The sequence below is a fragment of the Dermacentor variabilis genome, chromosome 5 (assembly GCF_050947875.1).
Source record: "Dermacentor variabilis isolate Ectoservices chromosome 5, ASM5094787v1, whole genome shotgun sequence".
NCBI classification, from domain to species: domain Eukaryota; kingdom Metazoa; phylum Arthropoda; class Arachnida; order Ixodida; family Ixodidae; genus Dermacentor; species Dermacentor variabilis.
In genome coordinates this window covers 48165734-48193482 of record NC_134572.1, presented here as the reverse complement: position 1 = coordinate 48193482, position 27749 = coordinate 48165734, and the positions used below count along the sequence as shown (strand labels likewise).

Genomic DNA, 27749 nt, shown 5'->3' with positions numbered 1-27749 from the left:
TTGGTCTTACGGTGCACAGCTGAGCAACGCAGTCTCCCACTGCTCTCTAGTCTTATGCGTTTTATTCTGTGTGGGTGTCCGTTTAAGGCCTAATGAAAACGCTCCAAGCATGTCAACACGCTAACTTGCCCGCATGGAGTTCATACCTCGAAGGACCACTCAGCGGCGTTCAACCGGACATTAATGCTTTCGCATTCACAACTCATAAGTGCTTAGGTGTTGGATTTCTTACAGCGAAGCTGTGTGTGGCTGGTTTCCAGCGGATCGAAGGCGGTAACCGAAAACCGTGGGTCGATCCCAAAGATAGTGCAATACCGGGCCGACCCCCGGTGGAGGTGAAGCAGGCTTCAAGCTCTTCGCCAACTTGCAAAAATAAGTTTAATACCTTGTATCCAAATACAACCCGTACCAGATATTGAGCTGATAAGAACACATACTACACTTTGACCCGCGTCGGCAATGTCTACGTTCGCACCGCCCTCTGTTAGCTGGCGTTCCAAGCGCTTGCGTATCTCCTTTCTTTCCCTTCCGCTCTCCCGTGGTGTCGGTGCCGTCGAAACGTCACCGGTGTCTAGTTTCCTCCGGACCCTCGGGGTGGCGGTCCCGTCGTCCACGCGAATGTATGTAAAAAAAAACGCGGTAAATGAGTCCGCACCTATGATCAAAAATCCGTGTCGCCTCTGTGTCGCATGCTAAACAGCTTCGCTTGTCATCCACCTTCGCAGAGGGGAATGGCTCATGCTTTGTTTTTTGTTTTTTTCATGTACATTTTGCCAGAGCTTGACCCGACCCATATATCTAATTTTCTGACGTCTTCTTTCTAATTTGTTTTCTTTTTTTCCCAAGGTGAGAGCAAAGACAGGCCACAAGCACGTTACTGCGGAGAATGTGATCTACAATAGGTATGAACATCTTTCGAAAAGTACGATGTTCGTCCAAACGAAATTAAACGAAAACCGAAGCCAAGCAAGAAGACAGGACAGCTATAAATAGCGCTATTCCAAGTTACTAATGTGCTGATCGAATGGGATCTGACTGAGGATATTAAGGCAGTTAAAAGTATCAAATTCTTTTTACTCGAAGCTTCCTCTGCCTTTGCCATTTTTTTCTTTGAGATATTTGCGCTATAAGTTGTTTCCCCATTGCAATTATTATGCAGTAGAACCTAGCATGAAATCGCTTGTTAATCTTATAATGAATCATTTACGGAACCGTATGCGTATCATTATAATAGTGGGCCTCAATCACAGCAAGACTCAGATTGTCCTTCGCAATAGTCTGCGTACACAAGGGTTGCTTTCTTTTTCCTTTCACTACAACTGGGCAAAATGAAGATTTCACTTGATTGCCATGCTTCATATTCTTATATCTGAGGCCTCTGAAGAGTTTGCACGTGGCCGTCCATATTTTGTAAACGTGACAAAATACCCCTGAAATCAAAATTCTTCAACACTGGTTCAGCGGCTCCTTTGACTGATGGTGAAGGTGCAAAAATGCAGTGGAATTGAATTTTACATGGATATAAACAAAAGGCATCTGAAAGAGACAATGAGAAAAAGTTCAGCGAATTTGAAGCACCCGAAAACAGTGTTTAGGCGAACGGTCTTTTACGTATGGTATCTGACACGGGCCGCTACGTTCAAACAGGCCCAATGATTTCTCCAGATTTATGTTTTCGTATTAATTGTAGGTGTATAGAATGTTTGCGCAAGCCAAACAAAAAACGTGCGTTTGTTTCAAGAAGCACTGTTTTCGGTAAAGTACACGTTTTCTGTGAAGAGAATATATTACGATACGCTTGTAATGACTGTAGGGGGAATTTTCCTGCCAACAGGGACAACAATGTAAGTGTGAAGTTTGGCGTAGGACTTAAGGATAGCAGAAGGACGCTGTCAACATTACTTCACTGCCAAAGAATACCCATGTTTCCAAACGAATGCCTCATGGGAAATGGCATCTTCTTCAGAGCGAACAGCTTGCATGGTAAGTTAATTGGTTCACGGTAGAGATTTTTTTTTTAGTCTGTGATATTTTGACTTCTTTCGTAAACCACTATCGCTGCTGTACCAGAGAAGCAGTCTTTCTTTTTAATGCTAAATCATTATATGCCCTATGAAGGGCAAAATCCGGCGTGCGGCGTTAACATGCTATGGTACCCAAATCCACGTGGCCAAGTGATAACATCACACTACCGGCGCTTCACCTGCTTCTGCTCGCACTGCGAAAACCCACGTTGAACACCAAGGCACCCGCCGCGGTTGCTCAGTGGCTATGGTGTTGGGCTGCTAAGCACGAGGTCGCGGGATCGAATCCCGGCCACGGCGGCCGCATTTCGATGGGGGCGAAATGCGAAAACACCCGTGTGCTTAGATTTAGGTGCACGTTAAAGAACCCCAGGTGGTCAAAATTTCCGGAGTCCTCCACTACGGCGTGCCTCATAATCAGAAAGTGGTTTTGGCACGTAAAACCCCAAATATTATTATTATTAACACCAAGGCGTCGGACGGAGGCTGTGGTCAACACCCGAAAAACTGACTCTGCCCAATTCAAAAATTGAGTTTACTTACGTGAAAAACCTACCTGGCACACTCCCACATTTGACTACATCATCATCATCATCAGCCTGGCTACGCCCACTGCAGGGCAAAGCCCTCTCCCATACTTCGCCCACCCCCAAAGTTTAGGTGGCCCACCTTCAAATTGACTTTGTCGAATTCGAAACTTGAGTTGACCCACGTTAAAAAGCGACCTGACTGACTTCCAAAAATTAAGTAGGCGCACCCCCAAAATTTGGATGGCCCTGCCTCAAAATTGATCTTGCCCAATTCGAGCACAGACCGAGTGAAAAATATTGCGTGGAAGTTTCAGAATGCTTTCGCATTCGATTCACCTAAGCAGACTCAATTGCCTTTGCAATTTTCTCGTGAGGTCTCTCCCCGACTTCCCTTTCACGGGAACTACTTCATCCGCCGAGCAGTTCTAAGATGAAGCAGCACACATATATCTAGTTGGCGCATACGTATTCGCCATTGGAACTTCCCCTACAGATGTACCGGTCACTGGCTCCTTTCTCTGCGGAATTACGCAACGAAGCAACAAAAGCTGCCTAAATGTCCTTACTGCAATAAATATGCGCCCCAAGCATCATTCGTTCATTATACCGAATTTTCATTTGTCTTTCTCTGACGCTTTCAAGCAAACAGCTTTCTTTGGTTCTTACGTAATCGAACAGGCGTCTTTATCGACGAACGCCAACTAGCGCTGTGAGACACACAAGCTGGCTCACGCGTTATGGTCCATGCTCTCAAAGCATACTCTTCTTCCATCCTTATCGCGCATTTCTGTGCCACATATTTGAAAATACATATGTCTACTTTCGCTGTTCCTATACGGCAAAGAGCGGTGGAAGCTTCTGCGATAACCTAGTTGGGTTGATGAATCGAATAGTCCTAAATGTTACAGCGTAAGCTGTTATGGGCTCATTCCATTAGCTGTTTTTGTTGATGATGTTATCCCCCGCTGCCGCCGCCGCCGATGGCGTCCGTCGCATCTATCGCCAAGCCCACTATGGGGGAGTGGCCAAGAAATGGATGAATTGTGTTGAGGAAGAAAAAATGAAGATGTATCAAAAATGACAGAATGAAAAATCTATACAGCATACCTGATTAGATCAAGCAGGCTAGGTGACTCTTTGTCAGCGTCTGGTATCAAAGGGAATGCCGATAAATCATCGACACTGTGACTATACCACCGCTTGTGTCTGGTAACAGCTTTATTGATGATGACGTAGGAAAAGCTGAGTTCTTTAATACGTATTTTAGCTCTGTTTTCAGCTGTGCATTGCAACAGAGACATGATATGAGTACCTTGAATTTCCAGCCGGTGGTGAGTGATATGGATGATGTTGTTATTAGCATTAATGGCATAGAGTCTCTGCTGCATAATCTGAAGATTGGTAAGGCTGGGTGTCCTGATGACTTGCCAGACAAGTTTTACAAATTTTGTGCTCAGTCTGTTGCACCGTACTTGAAGATTATTTTCGAAAAATCGCGTGAGGAATCCTGCCTTCCAGATGACTGGAAAATCGCAAGCGTAGTGCCAATTCACAAATCTGCTCCTCGTGACACCGTCTCAAATTATAGGCCAGTATCACTAACTTCAGTTGCGTGCAGGACTCTTGAATATATTTTGTATACTAGTATAGTAGCACATATGGACGCACATTCATTGTTTAATCCTAGGCAGCATGGTTTTCGAAGGGGCCTATCTTGTACTACGCAGTTGACTGAATTTGTGCACGAGCTGGCAGAAGCACTGGACAGGCGTCTTAGCGTGGACTGTGTGTTCTTGGATTTCAAAAAGGCATTTGATACCGTGACGCACTGTTTACTAATAAAAAAAAAGGCTTTTTACAATATCAGTCCTCAAGTAATATCATGGGTAGAAGATTACCTACGCTTACGTCAGCAGTTTGTGGTGGTGAATGGTACTCAGTCACAGAAGGTGCAAGTTGTGTCCGGTGTTCCGCAAGGCTCCGTGTTCGGGCCGCTATTGTTCTTGCTGTACGTGAACGACATTAGTGACGGAATAGTGTCTCAAATTCGGTTATTTGCGTATGACTGCGTTCTCTATAGAGTAGTCACTTGTGACCGTGATGCTGAGATCTTTCAGGAAGACTTGAACGGAATCTCAGAGTGGTGCGTCAAATGGAATATGAATTTGAATTTGTCTAAAACTGTTTATATGAAATTTACAAGAAAGAAAAACCTTGATATGCAACCGTATGTTATTATGAATGTAATGTTGGAACAGGTATTCGAATTTAAATATTTAGGTGTTTATTTTACTCCCGCTTTGAATTGGCGCCGTCAAGTCGATTATGTCACTGCTAAAGCATGCAAAATCCTGGGATTTCTTCGCCGAAATGCAAACACTTTTCCACAGTCATGTCGGGACATCTTGTACAAGACTTTTGTGAGGTCAATTCTGGAATACGCGTGTACGGTTTGGGACCCGCATACTCGTAGAGATAAAGATAAGCTTGAGCGGGTGCAGAACATTGCCGCTCGTTTCGTATCTGGCATACGCGGGGCTCAATACAGTGCATCGCGTACGAAGGAAGCACTCAACTGGGAATTACTAGACATGCGCCGTAAGAAGTTGAGGCTGAAGTTTTTCCATGCTATTTATTATTCATCTGTTCGGGTTGATCGCGAAAAGTTTGTGCGAGAGCCTTTTTATAGATCCGATCGTGTTGATCATGATTTTAAGGTCCGTGAATTTGCGTCAAAAACTGAATTGTTTAGAATGTCTTTCTTTCCTAAAACCATTAGGGAAAGGAATAGACTGCCGAGTGATGTTGTGAGGGTTGAATCAAGTGATGCTTTCTTTTCGATGTTGTAGATTGTAGATGTTCATTGCTAAGGGCATTGCCTTTTTTTTCGTTTTTCCTCTTTTGTTATCACTTTTAACACTGTACAGGAGCAGAGGTGTCGTATGTATTTCTTCTTGTACCCCTCCCCCCCCCCCACTGTAATGCTTTGGCGCTGTGGGTCCCCTAATAAATAAAACAAATAAATAAATAAACATCGTATCGTGCCGTGGGGAAAGGGATGGGACATGTGAGCCGCGTAGTCTCGATGCCTATGTTTACTCTTTGGTACACCTTATGTCGCCAAGCTATGAACCACTGGTGAAGAAGCGATTCGTAGACTGTACATAACCATTGTGTACAATGTATCTTTGAACATCACTTTTTGTATATGAACCTGACTTTACGTGTAACTGTGCGCTTCCGTTGGTCTACGTGGTTATCTGTTAGTGAGTGAGGACTCGGACACTACTTTGAAAACGTGCCGCGTATACAACACTTCGTACTTCGTATATGTTATCGTCCTGGTGGAATTGTGCCGTGGTTGGGACTCAGTGTTCGTATCGTCTCTAGCTGAAATAGATCTTTTCTAAACACAGAGCTACGCCCATGGCTAAAACAAGGCAACGTCGGTCTCAGCATACCTCTGTGCAGAGAGCAGCACAAACCGTAGCTAGCCGTCGAAGCTGGGCCGATGGTTCAGATCGTTCTCGTGAAAACGATGCAAAGAGACTTCGCCGCGAAGACCCTCTAGTGCGTGCTGCCAGAAACAGGCTCCCATGGAGCCTCCAGCATACGCTCTGACTGCTGGAAGTGCCGCGCTGGCACGTGACTTTATTTATTATTTCTTTCACCGTCCGATGCCAGGACAGGACATGACGCCCCCCCCCCCCCCCCGGAACCTTGCGTGCGACGGAAGGCGGTGCGCTTCCTCCCCGCTTTCGTCCGTTGCGTACACGAGATCGAGCCGTGATCGCCGGCTCACTCTCACACACTTTCACTAGCACGTACAGTATACAGCGCGCGGCGATGATTTTATCGCCCTTGGACTTTATATGCAAACTCACGGCGACGGCGACGCAGACCACAGAAATGAGCCTGTAGTTTACATAAAATTGCTATCGCAATAAAATGCGATTATTAGTTTACTTAGTTCTACCATTAACCTACGCGTTCGTATAGTCGTTGAACTTAATATAATTATTTTTATTTGTCAGTACACTGCCACATCAACGTGTCACTATATATAAGCTGCACGAAAATAGATGCGCTTTATTATAGTTCCGTCAATATGAATTGTTCAACAAAAAAGAAAAATTACGCTGGGAACCTTATCGCGGGAAACGATCTTACTTGATTTGACATCAGCGTCATTTTAAAGAACAAGCTGATATATATATATATATATATATATATATATATATATATATATATATATATATATATATAAACTTTACACTAACGCCCATTTGTTCTTAAAAGTCAAATCATGGGGTTAATTTTATAGGCCGAAACCCACAATATGATTATCCATTAGCCCACTAAGGGTTTGCCTACCTGGAGTTCTTTAACTTGCACACAATGCACGATATACACTGGCGTTTTTCTTTTCGTTTTTTATTTCGCTCCCATTGAAATGCGGCCGCCGTGGCGGGGATCTGATCACGCGCCATCGCGCTCAGAAACGTCACGTCGAAGATACTACGCCACCACGGGGGGTCCCATTTGAATTCTCCTGTAAGGAGCTGATACCACCTTTACCGGGTGAGGTTGGTCTTTCACCGCACGAATCAGGAAACGACAATAAAGGCGGGCATCGTGATGATGAAAAAAAAAGGTAGAAAAGAATGTATTCACTTCATTAGTACGTGATTGTGAGTATATCCGCGTCTGGAGCGGTTCTGCCTAACACATGGGCCAGGACGGCCTTAAATAAACCCCGTGGTCTTGTGCTCGTCGATGTTTTCTTGGAAAACTTGAGAATTTATGAAATTGTCAGGGCGTTTGTCAGCTTGAGATGTCGGCGAGCTCTTCCCCTTCGGGTCTCCTGCTGTGAGTCCTCCCCTTCGTGTCTACTCAGGTTGTAGAGGGTTAACAATTTTTCGGTGAAGAGGGCAATTATCTCGACATGGGAACGCCCGCTTGAATCTTCCCCACACTGGTGAGGTTGAATTCCAGGCTGATCCTAACAGCCTTTTCTAGAACAAGGCAAATCATCTCGTCATTAGAACGCACGCCTGAATATTTCTCATTCTTGACAAGTCGATCATAACAGAGCTTCTTCCAATAGTTCTTACTTCGCGACTCCCGACTGCGTATCTACTATAGTCCACCTGTTTTTCATGAATTCTACCGATGAAAATAGCATGAAGTGATATGATTGAAATGAAACCAATATCTCTACATCTATTTGCAGCAACATCGGTTCCTAGCATAGCCCAAGAGGAAGTCATGGAAAAACCAAGGATCACTAAAGTTACAGCAGGTAAAACAAGCCGCTTTCTGATATAATAGGCAATTTGTGTACTCGGGGGAACTTTTAGCTTTGTATTGCTCATTGAGTTCTGGAAGCATACCCGCGACCAAATAAGTGTTGTGCTTTCGAGACAGTTTTCTCTCTTTTTTTTGGCATTGCGGTACACAGCCTGAAGCACGTGAATTCTGGTCTGCCATTGTAGTTTACTTGCTACGAAGTAGGCGAGAAAACTTGTCATTAACATCCTGGGGAAAAAACTGTTATCGTTTCTCGCTCGGACACGGTAATAATCGTTTCGCGTATTGCCTGTTTCGAGACACTCCTTCTGGCAGACATATTTCAGTAATAATAAACATTTTTCTTATATATCTTTTATCTTCCTTTCTTGTGTGAGCACAACGCTGAGAAGTGACGGGGCGTATGTTCGATTGTTTGCATATGGTGGATTACGCATTAACTTGCGCCTTTGACTGCTGTCTAGTATCAAAAAGTAGATCTGGCATTAGCAGGTACTGGGCGTGAGTAGCGCTTGCGTATATGTATTCAGACTATTCTATAGGAAATTATTGCTGTGTCATACAAGTTTTGCTGCTATATGTTCCTAGCGAATGGATTCTTCATAATAATATCGCGAAATTTTTATTCTGCAGGAGCCAAAATGAATCTTGTCGTAGTAACCATGTGTCTCGGCTCATTACTCTTATTCGGCATCATTGTCTCAGCCAGCATCATCGTGAGGTAAGTTCTTTTTTCTGAATAAACCGTCATGTGGTAATGCGTAGAGGTGCATCAAGAATTCCTTTTATGACGATTGCGCTTTTTATACGCCCCCTTGAATTAAACCTTCCAATTGAAATTTATGTTCTCAAGTATGGACGGAAACACAGCCCACCAAGTTGCAGGGCTTTTAGTTCCCTGTTAAGTACGGCTTCCTTCCGCAAAAGAAATGAAAAATAAAATGATATATTGAGTTTGCTGTGTGTGGTATAATTGGTGAAGATTTTTTACGAGCATCTTAATACTACCATCACTCAACGCACACCAATATAGGAGGGTGAGTATATTTCTTAAATATCTGAGGGAACAAAAAGATATATTACTCAGACTCACGAAACTGCATCAGCAGTGGTGCAATTCGCGTGATAATTCGTTTCTGCTGAAACTGCACTACTTCAAATTAGCGCGTGCAAAGGACACCGGCATTCCCGCTCCTTCCTATAACAGAAAGAAGTGCAGATCACTAATGCATTCGTCGCACAGAGCTCCATATATTTCCTCGTCAGCAAGGAAGAATTATTGTTTCCCTTATGAAGCAAAGCTTTTTCTCTAAGTCAGGACTTTGCTATGTAATTATAATTCATAGACATATTACCGACACGTATTAGGAGCTTTGGTGCCTAAAGTATCGGAGCAAAATCGAATGAGCGACTGTCCAAGCGATTGCAAGAACAAAGTCAAACCTACTTTTGCTGGCATTAACTCCCCAGCATCATATTTTCGAGTTTGTAAATGACCTCTCCCATGAATATCGTGTTAGACAAGCTTTTTAAAGTTCCGTCCGTCATGACTAAGCAAATATATTTAAAAACGCTCTGAATGATCCCTAGCTGCACTTTTTTTGTCGTTGTGGTTCGCTAAAATCGAAGCTTCAGCCACGAAATGCGACCATAAAATACGCAGACTACAACGATAGTTTCACCTTTGAACTCCCTTAACAGCGACACCAGCAGCGGACTTCGCCGCATTCTCAAAAGCAAATTCCTTGCGATGAGCAGGACGTAGTGTTTGTCCAATGCAGTATTGCTTCCTGTGGTTTCCGAAACGTCGTGCACAGAGCCCACAATTCTCGGAGTCTGCGTGACCCACGAAACCTCGCAGGAATAGCAAAGGGCGATTCTTGCACGATAACTCGGTAGCTAGCGCGTCCAACTCCCAACTGCACATTGCCGCTAAGGCGGTAATGGGCAATCTTTTGTATTTCAGAGCGCACCTCGTAAGGCCCAACCACCGGCACGCGTCGGCAAGCTTCCGCGCGCGCCGACAAGCGAACGCGTCGCTTCGCGTCGGTTATAGGAAATTGGCAGTGGCTTAGGTCGGATATGCCAGGATATACGTAGCGAAAACTAAGGCGTAGCATGGTTAGCCTTGGTTAATCTTGATTGCAAGTCCAGGTTATTCTGGTTATCTGCTATGTTGCGGCGTTTAGCCAGTTGTTCGGCACGCTGTTCATCTGTTTCCTGGGCGATTCGTTTCCTCGTCATCTCGTTCCGATGTCGATTCCAGGCCTCCTCCTGCTTATCAGAATTGTCGCCGTCCATACTGCCGCCTCAACTGTGGTTGCGGCGCACGCGAGCTCTGCTTTTCAATCCTCCGACATGTTATCAGGCATGCGACGCAGCTGGCGAAGATAGCAGAGGCGAACGCAACGACGAGGAACGCGGAGTGACGTCATGTGCCTCGTCGGAGCCCGGCCACGGCGAAATCGCATGTTCGCGGCCAGTAACGCTTTCGCTTTAAAAAAGGGCGTGCAGCCACTGGCCGCAAGCTCTCGCGCAGGTGTTTGCAAATTGATCTCGAAGAAGATCGCTTTGCAAACACCTGCGCGACCATGCCATATGAAATCAAAAGCTGTTGTAAGACTTCACTTTTGCTAGCTCTCTGCACAGCCAACTAGGTAAAAATTAGGCTTGCAAAGTATTAGTGACACTGAAAAATCTGTGTTAGAAATACTGACGCGTAGGAGTGACCGTGCAAAATGATGTAGACTCAAAACTGGGAGTTACAAATTTAACTCTTTATTAAGCAAACTTATGCCCAGCAAAAGCAACAGTCATTCGCAACGACAGCGGCGAGCAAAGTCGGCGATCGTTGACAACCTCAGCTGCGGGTCAAGCACGTCGGCTTTCTTAGATCAGTCGTCGAAAGTTCAGCGTATTCGTTGGTGTCCGTGGGCCTTCCAGAAACTACTACGCAGTTCGTGTCACGTGTGCAATCAGATTATACAAGGTTTGTCGACAACACACAACTGACAGAACCATCGATAACATTCGCGAAACTTCCGATACATGCAGGCGCGTCCTCCGCCAAGCAATATTGTTTAACATTTGCTAGCCTGTGAAAGACTGACATCGGATACAGATAAAATGTCCGTGTCAATATAATTATGCTGGTTGGTGCATGAAAGAAACGTGAAAAAGTGGGTTCTGAAAGAAAAACAGCAAAAAGAATTGAAACACTTGTAGCCCGGACAAAAGAAAGCTTGAATAACTAAAGTTTACCCAATTAGTAGCTTGTCTCCTCCCGATTCTCGATTCTGTCAAATATTGACCGTGAAGCACCTCATTTATTATTCTACGTTGTTTTCAAGCTTCCACACCGCATCGGGAGGCCTTCAGATTGACAGTATTACTAGAAAAATTTTTCGCTCTGGAAAGGTCATCTTCTATTGTAACAAGTTTCAACATGTCAAGTCTGTCTTTCTCGACATTAATGAAATCAGATACTGTCAGATAATACAAGCGTAAGAATCGGAGGGTTTCAATAGGTGTCTGTCGTTGTCCTGGGCCAAGCCATAGTATCGAAGCACTCATTGGAATGTATGGGGTTAGCTCATTTGCATAACATAAGATTATATATATATATATATATATATATATATATATATATATATATATATATACAAACAGGTTATTTTCAGAAGCTATATGCTTCAAGTCCCCACAAAAAATATACCAGTTTATTCTTTTCAGCCTACTATGATCTTTGGACTGAGAAAGGTATACAATTTGTTCTGTGAGGAATGCAATAGTTGCTGTGCGTATTATTTTATTGCACAACACCGGAGACAGTAGCCAACCGTTATGAAACCTCAGAAGAAATTAATAACATAGCGCACATGATGAGGCACATAGCGTTTTATTGCACTCTCTTAATCCATACCTTTATTTAAATTGCACAGAAGATGCTGCACTGAACTAATGTGCTAGTACATACATAAAAAGCACCATTTTATACTAAAATAATAATAAATCAATCAAATGATTATTATAGTACCCAGAAACAGCTAGAGAGCCTTCTTACTTGTGCCTTTAAAAAGCAATATGTGAGACAAAATGTGCAGTACACATGAATGTGTTGGACAAAATAATGCGAGAGAGAGAAACAAATAGGGAAAAAAACAAGGAAGGGTAAAAGGGAGTTAATCACACATGATTATATACAGATACACAAAACACAGGAAATGAACTCTGAAGTATGTCAATACAGGCACAATTCTTATTACATGTTTTTGGAGTCGAGTAATATCTAGCACAGTCTTTAATGCAACAAGGCCAGGAGAAGAATGCGGAATGCTGCCTGGTATACTATTGCGACATGAAGAAACGCATATAATCAAGAAGCTTTGGGGAAAGGTAATGCCACGGACTCCCTTAGGAACAAAAGGTCTAAGCAATAAAGTATTGAATCTAGAGGTTCAAGTTGAGGCGTATTTGAGAAAGCTAAACAATGGTAGCCAGAATGACAAAAGCGGTACTTGAAGATATCAATTTATCGTGGATGCGTTCAAGGATGTTGAAATTAGATGTGCACATTGTACCCCCACCTACAGAGCTATACTCTAGTAGTGCAAGGCACACAGCAGAGTACAACTTCAGAAATAAAACACAGGAGTGTAAATCACGCAATATACGACATGCAATTCCAAGAGCATGACGGGCACGTTGTGTGATATCTATGTGAGTATACGCTTAGCGTTTTGTTGAAGTACACACCAAGATCTTTCGTTTGATAAACCGTGGGCAGTGGAGCATCCCGAAGGGTGTATGACAATTGCACATGGTGTGTTTTCCGCATATAACCTAATACCATAGTATTGGAAGCATTTAAGAATACCTACTTGTTTCTGCACCAGCTTGAGAGTGAAAAAATGTCACTTTGGAGGTTGACGCAGTGGTGAACACTGTTGACAGTCTGAAATCGTTTTAAGTCGTCGGCACACAAAGTCATGCTGTTCATTTATTAAAGTGTTCTTGCACCAACCGAAAGCAAGGAATGCAATAGTGATTCGAACACTTTCGACGCACTGCAAAGGATAGATAAAGGCCATCAGTTAGTAAGTGCATGTCTAGCATTCGATTTGTGCATGGGCAATGTTCATACTACCTTCCGTGTGCTAGAAAACATACCAGACTTTAGGAAACTATTGAAGATGCTTGGGAGAAAAAGGAACAAGTATGCTTCCATACATCTTATCCTTTTAAGACAGCACATTATCCCGTTGATTGAAAACTTGTTTTCGCCACATCTCTTGCATATCAGAATCATAGAAAGTGTGCAGCTGCAGAAAAAATTAAGAGTAAGATTTGTCGAGTTTACAGAATTTCAACTCCATTCTAAAACTCGCTACAAGAACATCAAATATGAAAACAAACTATTTCGTGTTTTGAAAAGCTTGAAAAGCGCTTTTCCAGCTACTTTAAAATTATGCCTGCTGCATGACATTGTGAAAAACAATGAAACAAGTGAACCCGCCATGTACAACATACAGACCCAGAATAAAAACCCTCAAACGTCTATCTTCCCACTCATTTTGCTAAAACAGTTTGCCCGTTATTCAAAATTGCAGCACATTTCCAATAATAAGTGTTTCAAGATGTATGAAACACGCTTTAAATATCATTACTTTCATCAGTGCTTTTGCTATTGATGTACCATCTTGCGTACACAACTGTGTAGAAAGCGTCTGAAAGGGTTAAGCATTGTGGTAGGAATACCATGACAACCACAAGAAAGGGAAAGTTTGGGGCGCTTCATATACTTGAAAACAAAATCCTCATTGAATGATTGAACACCGTGTCAGACCGAGAAGGAAGGTTACTTGAGGCGTCTTTGACACCATATATGGAACATACATGTTCTGAAAAGCCATCAGCAATGTTCGACACATCACTACCATTATTCATCAAGAAAGCATACATCAATGGTACTCTCTTTGAAAAAGTGAGAGCACACGAAGCTATAGAAGTATTTTGAATTAAGGCTCACGCTGGCTTCAGCACATTCGATGTGGTAGTAGTGATGATACCTATATTAACAATAATCTTAGTGGCAACATGGCACTCTAGACACCTCACAAGACAGAAAAAAAGGTTGATGCCTGTACGCTAGACCGGAGAGAAAGCTCTGTACGCTAAATATAAGCATGGAGTTGCGGTGTCAGGCCGTACAGGCGTGATGGGGCTCAGGCTGTGCTGACCACTTGTTCAGACTGACTGAAGAAGAAAGTTGAGTGCTGTCCAGAGAGCTGTCAAGCACCCTGCAGAGTAGACTGACTAGTGCAATCTTGCGCTGGTATTGCAAGGTGTGCCACTTGAGGGCTTTTAGGCAATCGACGTGGGATAGCATGAGCTTTCGACGACCGAAAAGACGGGAGCGGAGGCTGCGAGTTGCCAAGCGTTAAACAAAATCAAGATTGTCAGCGACGCGAGTTTGGTACAGGGATAAACTGAGGAGCAGTACTCAAGCCGTGGCAGAATGATAGAAGTGTGGAATGATGTAGTCTTTTAGGGGTGCCTCCGAGGAAGTGGGCTTGACACGCATCAGTGGCCCCGGGTGCACGGGGCCAGCAAGGGGGGGGGGGAGGTGTCGTATACGTCTGAAGACACCCGAAAATTGTCGATATCCTCGCCTTCCTCGACTACAACCGAGGGGGGGGGGGGTGACAGAAGAGCTATCGGCCCCAGGTACCAGACGACCTAGCTACGCCACTGCTGCAGACTTCGGATGTTGTTCGGACATCAACTCAGACGTTGTGGCAATCGGGATTCGGTCGGATGTTTTAGCCGACGATCCCATTGAGACTGGCGGAACCGAGCGAGCAGGTTCAATTTGTCGGCGTCGTTCGAAGTCTGTTTGGATCCACGTTGCACTGCTACAACCCACGGTCGTCGGTCGTGTCCTTGTTAGCCAACTATCACAGCACTGCCTTTTATGAATACTCGCGTGTATTGTGCGTCCAAAGAACTCGGACGATCCTTGGTGTAGGCGCCTTTGCAGCGGCGGCCATCACAGACACAGCAGCCGGAGGCCTCACGGTTTTCAATTGGTTGAAACCGGCGACGCGTCGCAGCATCTGATTGATGCACGCCTGCGAAGTGTCGCCATGTTCGGCGAACTTCCAGCATCGGCATGCGACAAAATCTCTGCGTGTTGTCACGCTTCGCCCAGTTCCCGACCTACGCTTTTGAGGCATTGGCGCGTGCTTAAGTTTGCCGATGCGTGCCAGTGGTTGGGCCTACAGACGCGTGTTCCTGCGTTGAGCATCAGCGTGCCTCTTCCTCACTCAGTGTAACCGAGCGATTGCGGAGTGCCGCAGGCAATGAAAGAAGGCGATAGCGAAGAGAGCGCGAGAAGGAAAGTGGAGGAGGCTACAGCGAAAGCATGAGGAGGAAAGGGGATGAGGAGAGTATCGCGAAAGGGTGAGCAGAAAACCAGGGGACTGCGATAGCGAAGAGACCGCGAGGAGGAAAGCGGAGGAAGTCACCTTGAAGCACCACCAGGCAGTGCCCACGTACGTGCATCCGTGGTAGCGGCGGTAGTGGCCGTCCGGGGGAAGAAAAAAAAAGAACCAGAAAGCTCGTCTTCGCGCGCCATGTTCGCCGCAAGCGTTTCCCGGTAGAGATCACGGTTGCCTAAGCTGCAGTTGCCGGGAAGCGGCAACTGTGTGCTACGTCGAGTGATCGCCTTGTAGTGATCGGTGTGATGCCTCAATATACCGCGAAATGAAAACTCGTATAGAGTTGCGCACAAATTTCGCATTAGGGAGTATCGTGATCGTCGGGGATTTTTTTTCTTATTGCATACAGGTGCTTTCTAAAACATGACAGCCATGATGTCTTTCCGATTCCGCAAATACTTCCGGCGCATGCAGCCCTCCAAAGCATAGCCTTCGAGATATGTTTTGACCACTCAGAGGCAACCGCTGCCGAGGCGTGTGTTTGTACATCACTTTTGCGAGGGCGAAAGTGAGGATGAGAAGGTGGTCTGACGGCGACCACATCGTACGAGACATCGACCACAGCGTAGTAGAGAGGACAAGCAGAAGGATGCGGCAAGACCAGTTTCGAGCTATTTACTGCTGTTGCAGTGGTTGCACAAATGGTTGTGGTTCAGATAACCGCAGCAACGTATTACTGGTTGTTGCTGGGCTAGTTGCTTCCCACCTCTTATGGTGCAAAAGAAAGTTAAATAAAATGAACCAAGGACGCCCTCCCATGTCCTTGCTTTTTTTGTTTCACTTTCTTTTGCGTCACACCAAGTGCACTAAATTTCAGTTCGCGCGCTTTTTATCTCGGGTAAGCTGTCAATTGCGTGAGATAAAAGGGCACAACTTTTGCGACAGCGCCAACCTCTGAACCCGATTATCACCTAGGAAAACGTTTTAATGGAACTTCGTCATCGACCAATCTCACAAGTAATAAAACGTAAACTCGCGAGCAAATGTTTGGAGACCGTGACATCACCAAAAAAATTAAGTATATCAAGCGCAGCTCCTCGGCCTGGAATTGTTTTCGTACATTGCACTGCTCAAACACCCCCACGTAGGCGTGCGCTTTTGATTTCAGTCATGATGCGCAGTCTGCGAAAAAAAAATCGCGACCCCTTTGGTGCCCAAACTATCGCTCGCGACGATGTATGCAACTGGCCGGACAACATTATTTTATTGTACATACTTTTTGTTTCTCTCTATTTTTCAGAATGAGACGGAAACTCCTGCGGCTACGTCACCAGTCAGCTGTGAGTACTTATAAGCATATCTACCGAAATCCAGGCTCTCGGGTACATTTGTCGTGCTACAATAGTTTTCGCTTTTTCTAGCTCAAGTCCTTACACTGGTTATACTTCACCCAAAATTTTGTCACAACTTCACTCGTATTCGTTAGCCAAGCTCATGCCTATGCGTCATAAAGCGATTCGTTGCGGAGATTATATGAGAAAAATGCACGCCAAACGGACGCTTTCACATACGACAGAAAAAGAATGCACTTAAATAAGGCGGCAGCTTACTCCAAGGAGTCAAAACCAGAAAGCGACGTCTCAAGTCTGTGGACAGCTGAATTCTTTTAATGACGGTGATTATCTACTAGATTTAGAGACCATTTACCTCGTCTCTATCTCGTTAGACGTTGCTCTTCAGAATATGAATGCCTTAACGCACGCATTTAGACAACGCAGCACTACGAAACTTAATAAGCAAATGCACCGTCGCACTGAATAAACTGCTAATTTTAAACACGCTTTATTTCTTTTATCCTCACAAAGGAGCAACCTGAACACGAAAATTCTTACGGGAGCTCGCAGAGTGCACGTATTGTTTCAGCAAATTAAAGCCCGCCCTCGTGTCTTCTCCATCAGTGTCCGTCACTCATAACGGTGAGTGTACTTGTGTTGTTTGCAGAAAGTTCCGTCAACTTCTAGCGATGTTGAGTGCTGGTTATGTTGAGTGATCATAATTTCCTTCACTTTTTTTGACGCAGGCTGACGGGACCATCTCAAGCGAGAACAGAGAGCATCATCTTCGACACAATTTTTCATCCATCTCTGCTTCACCTACACGTTTAGCAGACGTATGCCTGAAAAGCCGCATTTCTCTGGCTTCCTTTCCCATATTAACAACTCAGAAACGACTGACGCCCCCATGGGATCTGTCGTGATTGCATATGTAACAAGGTACAACTCTGATTCCACTCAGGTGCATAACAACTGCAATCGGATTTCTGGGCAAGAGGTTCGTACTTCGTGCGTACAAAAGCGTACGTAGCCCAGCAAAGTGCGAACACCAAAACATATCAAAGAAAACAAAACAACTCGTTCGTCTTTATTTCTAGACATCGAGGGTACATTCGCAGAAAACAAAATAATGCAACGCTATGCGTGTTTTCATTAGTGTAAAATTTAATAAACAATGAGGCTACTCAGCTATCTACAACTGAAGCGTCGCTTCAGCGTACACATGTTGGAAACGCCACTATTATTTCTGAGTTTAGTTTCCAGAGGTTAAATCAGCACTTTGAGTACCAAACTGAACGCGTCACGAGTTGTACCTGGGGGGTTGTTGGGTTAAAAAAAACGTTTCTTCTCATGCCGCTGCTAGTGATCATGATGGCGAACAAACAAACAGTTGTGAGAGTTTCAGCTCTTATTTGTGGAGTTTTGACAAGAATACGGGCATTCATTCCAAGGTGCGCTTGCGCCACGCTTTTCCGCCGCGGTGCTGGTTTTCTAAGCAAGCGAGAACTAAACAAGAAAATGTTCGCAAAAGAAAAGGGATAAAGAAGACTGAAGATGCGCTTTGGAAAATGACATTGCTTGCATTGTATCAGAGTGAAACAATAGTCTCAACATGTGTGGCGACTACACAGGTACCTGAGCCTACTGTTGTTTTGGCTCTGTTTTCTTGGAGAAGACTATAAACAGCTAACACACTTTCAATAAACTATTATTAAACTTTTCTATCGTGCCTTCTTGAATCCCTAAAGACTAGCGGCTCGGGAATGACCCTCTTTCTCGGGTCCCTACAAACGGCTATATATACTTAGGAGGCCGGTTCGTGCCACATGGTATCTGTGACTAACCTCCATTTCTATCACAGAGGAGAAATTCAGGTAAGCTACTCGTCGAGTTGACTGGCTGACTCATATATGTCACTATAAAGGATGTTCCATTGAACCATTCTTTGTTGGGCAGAGTGAATGCTCATGTCTCCCATTACAACTGTCCTTCGGAGCATTTAAGAAAAAAGATCGAGTTGGTTATGTGGAAGAAACATCCTTTGAACCCTTCCATTCATAGCACATTTCTGAAGGTTATACAATGTGATCGATTAGAAAGGTTCATCGTAAATTCGGAAACTTCATGCAAGGTCATATAAAGCAGTATGTACCAGCCCTGGGAGGACGACGTTAGTTACGACAACCAAAATGACATCTTTCCGATTGAAAGGGGAGAACGCACAAATCGTTTTAATAAGCGATGTCGACGTGGTACAATCTCCACTCAGATCTAATGGCAATCTATAAATAAGCTTCTCTTCTAATTCGGCACATTAACAAAAGCAGGGGTTAGATATAAACTGCTTGAAATCATATTGTTGGCTACGTGTAATGATATTCGTGGTTGAAAGCTTACAAGTACAACGGCACTGAGTCCTACTAGCAATATTCACTAGCTTGAACACCATACACTGAGACCGAAAATTTCCAAGGTCCTGCGCGAAGCAAAAGAAATAAAAAGCTGCACCGCTCTAAGTAAGCATTTTGTTCGCAAAGAACATCAATGCCATCACTAGCATCCTCTTGGTAACCTAAATTTTGGACATCCCCTGCAGAGTCACTAAACGTTTCTCTGAGAAACCTGATTATGACGCTGGTAGAGTCGCTGTAGTGGTTGTGCACCAGCGAAGACACAAGAAGAGGAAGTACCTTTTAACATCGGCGACAGGTTTAGAATGTTGCCTTAGCTGGCAGGCACTTAAAGCGCGAATAATCAGGCTATTTATGTGAATATTAACTTCTTCCCTGTTGCATGAACTTAGGCGGATATATCCAAAAAATATTGTGAGAAGTCGAATATATATTTGCTAGAAAAGTTCCAGGGCTCGGCTTGTAAATAAAATACAATTTATCCAAGTTACAAACCAATTACTGTAGGTATTCTCAAACTAGGCCCCTCAGTTTTCTACACGCAGCTGCTATCGTTTCTGGAGCTCATGTAGACAAGCAGACAAAGGCTCATTCCTGGAATCTCTTCAGGAAATTAAAGTCGCAGCAGTTTGGACTTCTGCCATATCTTTATGGCGTTTCCATATGCAGCGGCTGTTTGCCTCGCGGTAATGCCATGGCAACAAGTCGGCTGATCATGGGCGATTTGGAAGAACAGGAATACGGTGTTTGAAAGGATATTCCCAGGCTGGTACAGCAGTAAAGTGGCTCATGTTGTCGCCGCAACAAGAAACAGATCACTGCAAATGAGCATGGTGCGCCTAATTGCTTGGCGCAAGCTTTTGCCAATGTAGCACGTCATTACAGAAGCTTTGTATATTGTTTGTCCTTCAGAACAAGCAGCAACTAAACATGGAAACTGACATTCCTGTTGCACGCAAACAATAGCACTAAATATTCGATCAACACTGTCTTTGTCATCGATGCTTGACGCTAGCGAGAAATTTATCCGTCTGTCCCCTAACACGAACGCAGTGGCTCATAACCCGCTAAAATATGGATCATACCCCCGTAAGCAATGATTCATACCCGCGTACAGAGGCTGCAAGCGCTCAGCAAGGTGAACTGTGAATACATTCACTAATATCACCCATTCAACATGCAAAGAGCACGCATATCAATAAAGAACAAGCTCAAAACAAAAATCCGAACTATCAGTAAAGCATTGCCCTTTGTAAAGCATACCCCCTTTGCAATTGTCTTGGTAATTTTTCAACAGCTTCGCTGGACATCCAGGTGGATAAGGACAGATAGGTGTTCGCAAGGGTCAGATGTTGTTCGATAAGGTTGATAACGACATATGACGGTTGATAAGGGCTTATGTTGTTGGACTCATCTTTGATAACAATCTTATTGACACAGGGCTGCGTAGACATGAGCAAGTGGCATAATGCTTACGCATACTTAGAACCCTCCCACAGGACTATCTGCGTGAAGTTTACTTTTAGAGTCCTACAAATGGAGTCAACTTTCGTCTCTGGCTGAGATGCTTACCACAAATGTGGTGTCACTTCATGCCCTTTCAAAATTTCATCCAAAATTGTTCGTCTGGCTCATTTGTGTTTGGCTGTGAATGTGCGAGGGATAATTTCTTGAGTTCACTTACAGTTTACTGTTCCGTGTTCAGTTCCGTAGTTCATGTACTACGTGACGCTTGCAGTATAAGCAGGATCCGCTACATTCACCAAATGTGCCTTAAATTATGGCTTGCCGCGACAGCTCCAAAAGACACCTAATGCAAAGACTGTGGTTCGAAGCCCACCAGCCCACCATTCTTTTGCATCGAATTTCATTTTCATTTATTTCATCATTTCTACATTTAAAATAAAACAAGTTACTTAGGCAGCGTTTTTCTTGATTTTATAACTTGTTGGCTTCAAAAGAGTGTGATGTGAGCATGTCACCAATCACTAACACTTAAAGGAACCTGAACAAGGCGGTCCGACGGAACAAAGGAAGAATGCTAGCACTCCGGTCGCAGTGCAAAAGCGATTGTTGGCTAATATCAAGTACGGTTAAGCACCATAACTTGTTGAACAAATAGGTATCTGAAATCGAGGGTTCGACGGAAGCGCGTCTGGTCGGGATGAAGCATGAAGCAATAAAACGATGGAAACCGACCAAAAGGAATACTAAAAAGGAATAACTCTAAAATACGTTTCGGCTTCCCTACGGAAACCTTGTTCACAAGCCCACTGGGAACAAGGTTTCCGTAGAGGAGCCAAAACGTCTTTTAGATTTATTGCTTTTTAATATTTCTTTTGGTCGGTGTCCGTCGTTTTATTGCTTCAATAGATATCTCCGAAAAACTTCACTAGTAAACAAAACAACTCTCTTCTGAAAACCCAGTGACCCTGCAGGAAGGCTTAAATTCTCGATGATCGCGCGCAACGTCGCTCTATATTTTCACACTATTGAATGAGAATATTTCGCTTTTCGACGAATTCTGCGCAGTCTATCAAATATAGTTTCACGTCCCCACGAAAAAATGAACGCACTAGCGATGTTGACAGTCCTACTTGTGTCGCTACATCACAGTTAGCGTTGAAAGCGTACAGAAGTGGTTCAGTAGTGACTCGTCCAATCGGCTGAATTTCGTGTCTCACAATAACAGTTCTAAAATGTTGCTGAATGTCCTGAGGTTTTTTCCAGCTTTGGCCTATGCGTCACTGCTTGGCGCGAAAGAATGTCAGTAGCTTTGCTTCCCTATGCGTCAACGTGCGAGAGAAGACACTAAAATTTCATATGGACTGAGGAATATCTTCGCTACTATAATTTCGAAACGGTCACTTTAAGTAGGTGTCCTGCGGGAAAACCAGTTTTAGTGCCCAGAGCGCTGACTTGCAGTCTGATGTTCTTACAATCGATTGAGTTCGGCAAGACGAAAGTTTCCACAAAGCAGTTTCAATTGCGACATTCTCACTCGTAGTTATAAAAACAGTTTGCTCAAGTCGGGAGCCCGATGATATCTACAGGGATGGTATCATGAATGCCGCAGGACTAGCGTTCCGCTCCATGTCAACGCTGCCATCACTGAAGAGTTCAAAGTGGTAAGTAGATATGTAATCGAACCGATCGAACACCAAGGAGCACCAGTGATTCCCCGAATGACGTTGCGGCGTGGAACGAGCATATTTGTATCTGGTTCAGCAGTTACCAACACAAACATCAAGTAATCATAGGCCAGAAGGCCATCTTAGCCACGCAGGCTTGCTTGGACACAGTAGGATTGAAGTCATCAGTGAACAAATCACGATTTATTCTGTTCTTTTGATTGCGTCGAATAGTAACAAAGTTTCCGCTTACAGCATCAGAAACATATCAGTCAGGCAGGCACTGTAGGTGCGTTTTCTTGGTGTTACACTTGAGTACCGATTGTAATAGAGGCGCACCGTGGATGTCATCCTTTCACACATACCCTTACTACAAACAAAGCGGCTCAATATACCCGGTTCTTGAAGTTAAATATTATGGAAAAGTAAATGAGAAAGCAGTCCTGGAAGCTTTCTGACATCTTTCTTTTCAAGTAAAACTAAGAATATGTGCACTTGAATAGCATACGGTACATCGGCGGTTTTGTTTGCCTAACAATAGATTGAAATGATTTCAGTATAATATTACAAATATTTTTAGGCAAAGTTCTTAAAATAATGAAAATACATATTTAAGCGCGAAGAAATTTCAGGTACGTACGCGAAGCTAAAACAATGTGCCTGGTTTTTAAACCTAAAGTAGTAACCGGAATTTCACACACATCGATTCAGAAGCATGAGTCAACGGTCGACAACCACACGATCTTTAGTTCGTTTACGCGATTACCACTCTTGAATGGGATACATTCACAATCATTTTTGGCTTTCCGTTCAGACACTTCTTTCTGGAATTTTGGCTGAGTTCTCTAAGACCTTTAGCAGATCAAGTGTTGGCCAGGGAGGCTACCAAGGGACCACGCTTTCCTGACAAAAAGAAGAAAGTGAACTGCGCTGTATTCTAAAAGCCACACTATTTAAAATATGTAAAAAACACTGATATGATCAAAAAATATTTTTACAGAGTGATCGGCATTTGACATAGACTAGGGCATTACGCACAATCGAAGATTAAGCTTCAAGTTTACCGTGCTTTCAGGCATTTACGCCTCATATACTGCTCCTTGGTGTGTATAACAACGGCTGACTCAAACATGAATTCTCTTCTATTTTCACAAACACGTACCGCACGTGCAATTTATAATGCTTCATTCTGCGCAAGCACATAAGGCATAATTTAAAAGGTACATAATATTGTCTATTAAGCAGTTAGTTATACAAGCACATATTATTTTTGCAGATACTACGTCGGTATCAGACAAGTGTATCGCTGTTCTTGAATGCATATTATGTGAAGCGAAGCCCGTATGAACTACCCACGAGCCTAATATACAAACTTAGAATGCGCATTAACTACGGTGACAATAAATAACGTCCCAAATACCGAACATGCTACGGATATACCCAGCCACATTAGATTTACGAGGAGCACTGCGGCACCGGATGACATCGTGAAGAATAAAATCGGCTACACATGTAGCACAGTTGGTGGGAAGTGCTCAAGTCACTGTATACCACGTTGCGTAGCCATTAGCAACTACAGGTCATCTAATGCCAGTGATTGACTCACTGGCATTAGACCGGCAAGTCAGGCACTACACAGTGGCAGGTTAGAGTGCTGCATTTACAAACTGCATGTCCTTCATGAATTTTTCGCTGGCTGTAGTGCATTCAGGAACAACAAATTATGCACTTCATGAATTTTTCGCTGGCTGTAGTGCATTCAGGAACAACAAATTATGCACTCCTATTCACAGCGGCCTGGACATGCGACTGCAGTCCATGGATATTGTAAGGCGTGAAGTATGATCCCAAGTGCTTGGTGGCAGGTAGTAGTCCATGGCAAGTGTAGAAATGTTTGCACCTATATGTCCGTAATTATCTTTACCTTTTAAACCGTTGACTAGCACGTTAGCCTGTACCTTACCGCACTACTGTGCCCCGCTCGCTGTATCAAAAATTGCCGCGGCACCACATGCAAACTTTGCGAAAAGCGGCAGATGAGAGCCAATCATAAGTGGCACAGAGCTTCCTCGAGTCGTAGCTAAAGAAAGGCACAGCTGCTCAAGACATGGAATCAACTCAATAGCCACATCCACTTAAATCCGCAGAGATTACACCCTTCTGGAAGTGCCAATGGAAAGCACATAATGACAACACAGTGCAGACGTCTGCACTAGGAAGGTGGCATATACACACTCCACCGATTTCAAGCAGAGCAAGGGTGCAGTGGAACCCTGCTATCGCGTTGGACCATCATGTAAAGTCTTCTCCATCTGCAAACATTATCTAGATCAAATTACCAAAATATACCCGCCTTCGTTTGCACTTTAGAAAGGCAGAATAGTCGAGCAAACATCATCTCCGACAGCCCTTCCATGGTACATTGATTCTCCTATAATTTTGCTTGATGAAGATGGGATGCCTACAGAGGGCGCACTTATCCGACTCTTGACAAACTCTAGCAGGATGAGCTCCTCTAGGTACGCTGTAAGAAACCTGGCTACGCATACACAAACATGTTCCCATGGCAGTTTGACGACAGCAGAGGCAGCAACGTGTGTATGTCCAAATATCCAAGTATCGATCCATTTGCATACTATATTTTAGCAAGATATTTGAAAGATTACTTAAAATTCACCTTACAAAATGCCTCAATAAATTTCAGATTCTATCATCTTGCCAATTTGTTTTTTGTGAAGCATATTCCACTGACCTCGTTTCTTATCTTTATCCGAAAAGCTAAAGAAAGCAATTATGGTGGCTACTAGGCATGTTCTGCATTTATAGATTTCACCAAGGCATTCGACAGTATCAACCACCACATTATATTTATAAAGCTTGACGCAATAAGCCTAACTGGTCCCACACTCTCTTTAATAAAAATTACTTACTCAACAGAAGTCAGGTTGTTGGTGTGTTAGGTTATAAATTTAATTCTAAAGTAACAAATATAGGAGTACCTCAAGGTTCCATTCTTGGCCCACTTCTTTTCAAAATTTACATAAATGATTTACCAACTCCTGTTACTACTTCAGAATGCTTACATTATGCAGTTGGGACAACAATTCTTAATACTGATAAGTGCCTCCAATCTCTGACACGCAAATTAAATAATGACCTGGCAAGCTTGGCGGCTTGCTGCTTCCATAATAAATTGCAAATTACACCAAAACGAAGTTCGTTGTCTTTCACTCTCCCCAACGTGTGCATAATTATATCCCGCCAGTATTTTTAAATCAAATTGCAATTGAAGCAGACGTAAAGGCTACGTTTTTGGGAATTCAACTGGACCGTCACTTGAAATTTCACTCGCATGTTTCTCACCTGCGAAGAAAAAATGGCTTACGTGTTTTAATTCAACCTCGTGATATATTTTTTCAATCTACATTACTTTCGCTATACTACGCTTTTATTCATTCTCATATTATTTACTGTATCATATCTTGGGGTCATACGTACAGCAGCCACCTTGCCTCCCTTCAAACTTTACAAAATCAATCCATTAAATTACTTAGCCGTAGTCCCTATCACAGTGACGCGAAAGCACTCTTAGATGCCAACAACATCCTAACAGTTGATTAATCTTTCATATGCAAGCTAGGCCTATTATTATTCAAGGAAATCAGCAATCAGCTTCCTATGTTCATCATCCCTCAATTCAACTTAGCGAATACTAACTTGACAACGTTTGCACATGATAAGAATTTTATTTTACTCTCTGTTCATACCGACTATGGCAAACAAACTGCATACTTCGCCGGAATCCGTCTCTGGAATACCACACCAACGGCAATCAAGAGCTCTCAATCAATTGGCAAATTCAAAGAATGACTGAAAACTTTCCTCACACCCATGCCATATTCTGCAGAATTGCGGTTATCTTTCTTTTGTTGTCCTGCTGCCTAGCTTTCCTACCTGTCCGCAATCTTTTCTTGATGAAACATCTCATCGGAGGTTCTTTTACAGTGCTGAAAATAGATGCAACTCATTCATGTTTTCTTTTTTTTTCGTTTAATTTTAGTATTTTCACCCTGTAACCATCCGACAACTGCTTAGGAGTGCTGAATTACATTTGCATTTACCCTGTCTAATTGTTGCTTTTGGCTTTTTTGTTTGCTGCTCTTTCTTTCCTTGTTTTTTCTGCCTGCTATCTATTTTATTCTTTGATTTCGCTACTGGTGTTTGCTTCTTTTATTAATTTTTCTACATTCACTTCCACAGGAGGTCCCGATTCAGTCTCTGACTATGGGACTTCCTTCCACGTACACAAATATTTGTAATTCAATTTATGCCTAAATAAAACCACTTCTCACTCTGACTCTGAAGTTAACAGTTGTCTAAATATATTGCAATTGTGTATTTACGGTCCCCTTAAAAAAATAGCAGACGCAGGATGACTTCACAACAAGTTTTCTATAACCCTTCGGCTTAGATAAAAAATTATAGTTTTTTGAACACAGCATTCTAATTATCGATTATTTTCCTATGTTCGCCAGACATCTGTCAGAAACACATGTTATAAAAAACAACCTTGCACATTCCTAGGGACGGATGCTCAATCAGCAGGATCGCTCTCTCAGACGATAAAAACAATTAATAAGTAAATTAAAAGGCAATGCAGCAATGGCTTTTCCTTTAAAGGCATACAAAATATAAAGGACTTTGGTATGCACTCTACCGTTTTAATAGCACTTCGTATGCGAGTTACAAAATTAAGTGACAAGGTACGTTGCTTCGGCACCTTTGTTGTAGTTTGTGTTTGCGCATTTGTTGACACCGAGAGCCAGTAATCTTGGTAACACGAACTTGTAGAAAATCGGATGATCGCAGGCGAGGCGCATAGCGATGCATGTCTATTAAACGAACGAGTCTTCCCCTCTGATCGTCAGTGTACACTGGGTGAAGGGACATGACCTCAACGAGTTCAGCGATACCAAGACTTGCACACTCTTTTCTGAGACAGGAATATCTACCTGGAACACTCTTTTGGACCACTGCTCTCTGCTTGTGGCACCCATTGCACTAATCTGTCTACACACCTGCACTTTGGTAGCTACGTGGGCCTGCTCCCTTCCTCGGAATCTCATCGGGGTGGAAGATGCCTCTCTCTAGAGACCATGGGTTAGGGTGGATTGGGGGGGGGGGGGGAGGGGGGTTTAGCTTACGCCTTCTGTCCCATCAGCCAGATGACTGCACCTTGCCAATATTAATAATACAATCCTAACTGCGTCAGCTTGTGGGTATCGTGTTACATATCATTCAAGCATAGCTTGCAGTTTCCTACTGGGCATTTGACTCGTGCGTGATGAATTTGCGCTAATCACGCATGCTCCTGAAAAAAACTCCATGAGCTGTACGAAGTGCGTTTTCGAAACCCTGTGAAGCCGCGAACGATTTAGTCAGAGAGCTATACAGCTTGACTCATTAACGATAAGTTCTCAAAGCGACTCTTCCAAGTGATGCATCATGAGATTCTCCCTGCGTTTATATGTTTAATTACATACACATACCACAGGACAAGCTTCTCAAAA

At 43.5% G+C, this 27749-nt stretch overlaps 1 protein-coding gene and 1 pseudogene across 1 annotated transcript in view; one reads left to right on the top strand and one right to left on the bottom strand.

The window, feature by feature from the left end:
* The window catches only part of LOC142582549 (uncharacterized), a 101513-nt gene extending 83156 nt beyond the window's left edge, over positions 1-18357 (top strand). Inside the window, exons 20-26 of the mRNA XM_075692399.1 lie at positions 847-902; positions 1835-1983; positions 7788-7856; positions 8498-8585; positions 16604-16643; positions 17169-17279; positions 17384-18357. Coding sequence (XP_075548514.1) covers positions 847-902; positions 1835-1983; positions 7788-7856; positions 8498-8585; positions 16604-16643; positions 17169-17234 — 468 coding nt within the window. The 3' untranslated portion in view covers positions 17235-17279; positions 17384-18357. The remainder of the gene's footprint in view (positions 1-846; positions 903-1834; positions 1984-7787; positions 7857-8497; positions 8586-16603; positions 16644-17168; positions 17280-17383) is intronic.
* On the bottom strand, positions 282-461 carry LOC142583811 (U2 spliceosomal RNA; annotated as a pseudogene).
* Positions 18358-27749: the final 9392 nt, after the last annotated feature.